The following is a 6,000-nucleotide window of genomic DNA, read 5'->3' as shown; positions in this document are numbered from 1 at the left end:
TTTGCACAGTAACAAAGGCTGAACTTGTGGTTAGCTGGAAACCTTAGAGGCTAATGAAATGATGACACATCTTGGCTCTCTACTTGTGACCCAGTCACCCAGCATACATTTTAAAACCAAGTGTAAACAGGGTCATAGTCACAAATGTGAGCTGAAGGACACATAACGGCTGGGATACCAATACACAGGAAGTTGTTCCTACTTTGGTACATCAGGGTCGGATTTGCAGGATGCCCTCTGCTTTTTCACGAGTGACCGAGTTTATTGATATAGCCTCAGCAGAAGGAGTGCAAACTTCTTCTCAAGCTATGGCTTCTTCTTTATCCCTTGTACATCCACTCCCCTCCTCATTGATAAAACCTCTGTGTTTGCTCATTTAGTGATCAATTTCCAGCGTATTCAATTCTTTCATATATTCAAGTGCACGTACACCTGCAAAACATCAACTGAAGCCACTCGATAACGTATTGATCACCTATTTTTTTTTATGCTGAGACGCATTTGTTTTGTTAATTTATTAATCTCTGCATACAGTGCTGATGTCTAGTCATCCATGCCATGATAACAGCAACAGCCGAGTCCCAATGGCGCAAATGAGAATTTATGGGCTCGGGTTGCCACAGAAATGAACTCCACCAAATCAATAGGCTGAGAGTTGGGTAAATAAAAGCCTGCAGTAAGTCTGTTCTCAAGGTATGAGTGCTCTTCTCTAAACTTAAGTTTGGCTGCTGATGCATTAGTAATAAAAGTATGTGGGTGGCAGGCTGACAAAGTGAGGTAACCCTGAGAAAACATGCCCAGCGTATCATTTAAAGGGGAGCAAGAGCTTGACTGCAGGGGAAGCACTGATTAGTTTGTGTTTAGCTTCTTGTATACTTGTTTTTTTTTTAAATTTCCTGTCATTTTTTGACCCTCATACATGTCTGGCTGTGTGCGTTTAAGTAAAATCAAGTCGTTTGCTGAATCCTTCAAGAGCAGCATCAGTAGGAGAAAGTGGATAATCGGATATATTATTGATCTCCTGCATGAAATATGATTTAAATTATTAAAATGATCACCCCTCAGCCAGCGAGTGGAGGAATCCTGGTGACAAAGGCAGGGGCAGAGAGGGGTTGGTTAAACAGCAATCTGTTTCTTCTGCATACTCATACCAGTGTGCTAACCAACTCATGATAACATCCCTCTTCACTTTACTCTTCATTGATTTGTGAATATTTCTCAACTCGTTTCACTCGTCTTTCCTGTTTTCTTCCTCCCTATTTTCTCCCGCTCTTTCTCTCTTTCTCTTCTAGCACACCTCCTCAGCTCCCCATGGCCCATCTGCATGCTGCTCTAGGTGGGTGCAGCGGGGGAGATAGCATAGTGGTGGCGGTGTGAAAAATGGCAGTTGTTAACCATCTGACAGGGCTGTCTCCCAGGAGCTGCAGCCTCTCCAAACAGCTCTAATGGGAAACATGCACATGGACCAGAGAATGGACTTGTTTAAATGTGCTACACCACTAGGAGGGGAGCGACACGAAGATGGGCTTGTTTTAAATGTCTCACAGCCTCCGGAGCGAGGCTTGTCAGTGGAGTCTTTGCAATGTTGCACAAAGACCTTAAGCGAGGTGAAGTTATATAAACTGCTTTTTACAAATGTGTTCAACATCATCTCAATCTATTCTCAGGGCTTGTGCTGCATCCTGCTCTGTCAGAGATAAGGGAAAAGCGCTGGTCATGGAGAGACAGCAGCTCCCAGTAAGACACAGGCAACCATTTTAATACTTCACGATTTCTTTCCAGATTTCAAATCAAAACTTTTTTCTTCTTTCTTTTTCGTTCTTTTTCTTCTAAACTAACAGAAAGAGTTTATGAGTGCACATTTCTATTAGGAGGAACGCTTAAATGTTGAATGTTTCAGTCATACATTTTTATTAGTTTTCATAATGATCATAAATAACAGCCTAATTAAAATAAGAGAGATGAAGATGAAGCTGCATCCAGGCATGAGAGGCATGAGATACCAAATATCGATTAGATCAGGGTTGCTTTTTTCATTTTGTAGCACTTTGACTGAAATTAATCGTTTCATAGGCCAACTTTTGAAGGTGTCCTCACATTGGTTTTTTTTACATTCATCTACATTTTTTGTACAGCAGTGTTTGTGTCCACAGGACAATAATGTATTTTAAGTGACAAAAAATATATCAGAGGTAATAAAACAAATAAATTACAGTTTATAACAAATTTCAAGCCTCTGCATCGTGTTCATGCTGTAGTGTAATTAATTGAAAAGAGCAGCTGCTTAGAAGGCAGGGAATACATCTCTGGAAAATGGTTGGTTTAGTGTATGCAATTTGGAGTTAATGGGCTAAGAGATGCGAAACCATTTGCATCGTCCTTTAATATTATGGGGTAAATTTATCTACATCTGCTATTAATTCCTCATTACTGCCAAGTCCAGGGAGGTGATTTGTAGCCCTGTGTTCCTTACTTGATGTCGCTCTCCTGGACTCTCTCTTCATCCAGGTCCTCTATGAACTTCTCCCCCTTCATCCAGTAGATGAGGGGGCTGACATCGCCGCTGTAGCCAAAAAATGCCCGGCAGGTAAGGTTCAGGGCGCTTCCTGCAAAAAACCACAAAACAAAACAGGAGATGACATGCTGTCATGCTCGATGGTCTTGCTGTTGTGTTAAAGGCATACAGCTCACATGCACAACCTGAAAAAATATTGTGTCAAATCCTACGCAGGGCTTTAAAGTCAGTGATATCGCACAGATACTCCAATTCTACCAATTCTTTTTATTTTATGCGTCATACACACATAGGGTGTGACACACACTTCACACACAAATATACACTTTGCAAATCTGCACACAAATGCCGTCTGATGAGGGAAAGTGAAAATATGCCCATCCTCAACTAGTTTGGGGGATGTGCGTCTGCTATTTAAGGAGACAGGCTTTCCTTTCAACGTCGGCTTTAAATGCCCATTTGGCCACACACAAAGCACACTGATCATAAAGCAAGTAATGAACACATGAGGGCACTCAAGAGCTTTCCAGAATCCCCCTGGAGACAGTGCATTGGAAAAAATAAGGCAAAAGGAAGTGAGCGGAGACAGACACATCATTTTATTTAGAGCTGCTGCTGGGTATGAAGGGAGGTCAGGAGTCAACAACTACAGTTTGCTGCGAGTTGATATGTGGAGGGAAGAAGTAATTGTCACTGGGGAGCCGATGGATTCTTGGTTCTGTGAATGAAAGGATTATCTCTGTGGTTCAACACAGAGGGCAAGTATTTGCAAGGAAGAAAAGGTGATACTTCACTACCAATTAAAAAAGTTTCAGTTGAAATCTACCGCACTAAAGCTGCTGGCAGCGTTTTTATAATTCGAGAAAGCCTAGAGATAAATCATAAATGAATCTGAGATAAAAAGCAATAAATAAATAAATAAATTAAAGAAATATACATATATACATAATGAATCAAATATTACAAGCAGCACAACTGTGAGCTGATTAAAGCTGGCAACACGTCATCAATCATGCAAGAACTTCAGTGTCCATGAACTTTGCATGTATTAAACTAAAGCTAAAGCGTGGCTGGCATACACTGTGAATGCATTTATTTTTCGTTCCAGCGAGGTGGCATTCACTAAACGCCCAGAGCGCAGTAATCTCGGCAAACCACAAGCGACGTGTAAACAATATACATATGATTTGATCCCGTAGCACATACTGTAAAGTGGGTGGAGACTCCTCTCAGGAGAGTCGGATCTGTGATTTGGGAAGCGCCGGGAGAAAGACGTGAAGAGGCTGGGGGGATGACGCAGCTGCTTTTTGCCTGTTTCGCAGCAGGATTTACAAGCCGCAGTGCAAGGTTTGCATTTGTTAATCCCGATTAGTATGTTACAGCACTTGTGTTGGGAATCCAAGGGATACTCTGCTACTTAACACCAACTTCAAAAGCAACTACGTCTAAGTCAGATCTTTTTTGTAAGAGTCAAAACTAAATATTTAAGGATTTACTGCAAGTCTCTTCTCTTGCATTACATATTATACAAGGATTTTTTCTTTGTTCCCTTACTGTGATCTTTGAACCCACTGCACACCACAGTGTAGCCCACCACCTTTTTCTGGGATGCCCCGGCTGTGCCACCGGTCACACATCTTCAGAGCTGTGCCGACAAGGGCTATTCTTTAGAAGATTGTTTGTGTTTGAACTAAGAGCTCGTTTTCTCTGTGCTCCTCCTGTCAACAACCGAGACACAGCTACAAAAGATTTCAGCGGGTCTCTCTCTCTCAGCATAAGGAAAGTTTTGTGGCGTGCAGGGAAGGAGGATGGGAGGACACCCAGGAATGAACTGATAGCGCTGTCTGTGAGGAGCCGTGTCTGACATTTCCAAAGTTCAACAGCCTCTCTCAGCTGGGTATTTGTGCACAGCCGGGCTCTACAAAGGCTACACGCTCTACCTACAAAATAGGAACCTCCTGCGTGCAACACACACACACATACAAACACAACCACTCACATGCACATGTACAGAGAACTTGGTACAAAAATACTTTACTATATAATCAGATCCAATTTTTTAACATGCACATACGGCACAAAATTACACATTACAGGCAACTCCGTGTCTCTGTGTGTGACCCAGATGCAGTATCTACCTTTTCCTCTGTTTATAAATCTGCCCCCTGCTGTTCGTATATCCCTCAGATCAATTGTAAACTAGGAATGTCAAGCTGCCAGCAGCCGCTGCCTGGAGAGGAAGTCTCCACTGAGCTGCCTGGGAATCACAGGAAACACTTGAAGGCCTCCTGCTGTCTTATTCTAATCCAAATGCAGCACTCCCTGAAACGCTCTCACAGCCACCTTTGTTACTTCCAGAATGCCGGTGGGTGGTGTTGCACCTGCAACATCATCGTCACAGTCGATACAGTGTAAAGCTGGACATTTTGTTACAGGATGGTGGCCAATTAGTCTGATAAAGTGCTCATAGGGCACATGTGTGCTCTCTTGCATTATCAGCTCATCCTGTACATTCAAGTAATACATAAAAACATTGCTGAGGCTCTGATTGAACAAATAATACCAGCGGTGCACTACACAGCTTTTTGGAGCGTTTGATGATATATGATTTTTTTTAGCTGATTCAGTTCTTCTGGTTTATTTTGGCTTAAAAGTCAAGACTGAAAGTTTATCCTTTAATATGAATAAAGATTTACAAATCTTTATTAATATTATTATAAAAAATAAAGAAGATTGGTTAATAAATCATAAACTAAAGATGGTCTGCGCCATTTAAAACATCTGATTTGTACGTGTGTTTGAAGTTGGATATTTGAATGTAATTTCATCCCGACTGATTATTACATGGCGTTCAGTACTGTCTGCAGGGTCACATGCACCACGTTCTCTGCCTGCATTGAACACTGAACAGCTTTTTTTTTTTTATACCTTTAGAGGCTTATTTTCTTTCCACAGCACTTCAGTGTGCAGCTGAAATAACACCCAAGTTATTTGAAATGACACTTGCGCTCCCCTGGTGCTACATGTGCAATGCATACCTCCAGCTGCGCTTTAATTGGCAAGGTGAAGAGAAAGGTGGACGACTCTTTGCAAGGCAGCAGAGAAATGCATATAAGTATTACCCATATATATATATATATATATATATATATACATACATATGTCCTGTTTAAGCTAGGCAAGATTGCCATAACTATTATGATGCTAAGCCAGCCAGACTTGGAGCAGATGGTAGGAAGACCATTAACCAGAACTGGAACAATGAGGTTGATCATTTATACTAGCTGCAAAGGAGGAACAGCTTTTCAAAATCTCTCCCATGTTGTCAAACCCAATAGCAGTATCATTATTATTATAATCTGTTATTAGTCTCAGAGAGGTTTGTAACATTTGGAAACTTCCATTAATGATCTCTGTGTTGACTTTGACTCTGAGAGTGAATTTTTACTGAATTTTTAGGCAAAAGATAAGTTCAGGAAAACCCT

At 41.3% G+C, this 6,000-nt stretch overlaps 1 protein-coding gene across 2 annotated transcripts in view; it reads right to left on the bottom strand.

Moving 5' to 3' along the window:
- Positions 1–2,473: 2,473 nt before the first annotated feature.
- LOC102291884 (interleukin-1 receptor accessory protein-like 1-B) overlaps positions 2,474–6,000 on the bottom strand; it is a gene marked incomplete at its 3' end in the record, with an annotated part of 149,736 nt that continues 146,209 nt past the window's right edge. For both annotated transcript variants that reach the window (XM_005935077.3, XM_042221845.1), the window contains 1 exon segment: positions 2,474–2,606. In XM_005935077.3, coding sequence (XP_005935139.3) covers positions 2,474–2,606 — 133 coding nt within the window.

The sequence above is a fragment of the Haplochromis burtoni genome, unplaced genomic scaffold (assembly GCF_018398535.1).
Source record: "Haplochromis burtoni strain Fernald_Lab_line unplaced genomic scaffold, NCSU_Asbu1 Contig_75, whole genome shotgun sequence".
NCBI classification, from domain to species: Eukaryota; Metazoa; Chordata; class Actinopteri; order Cichliformes; family Cichlidae; genus Haplochromis; species Haplochromis burtoni.
The sequence above is the reverse complement of the archived record's forward strand: the minus strand, read 5'-3'. Positions and strand labels throughout refer to the sequence as shown.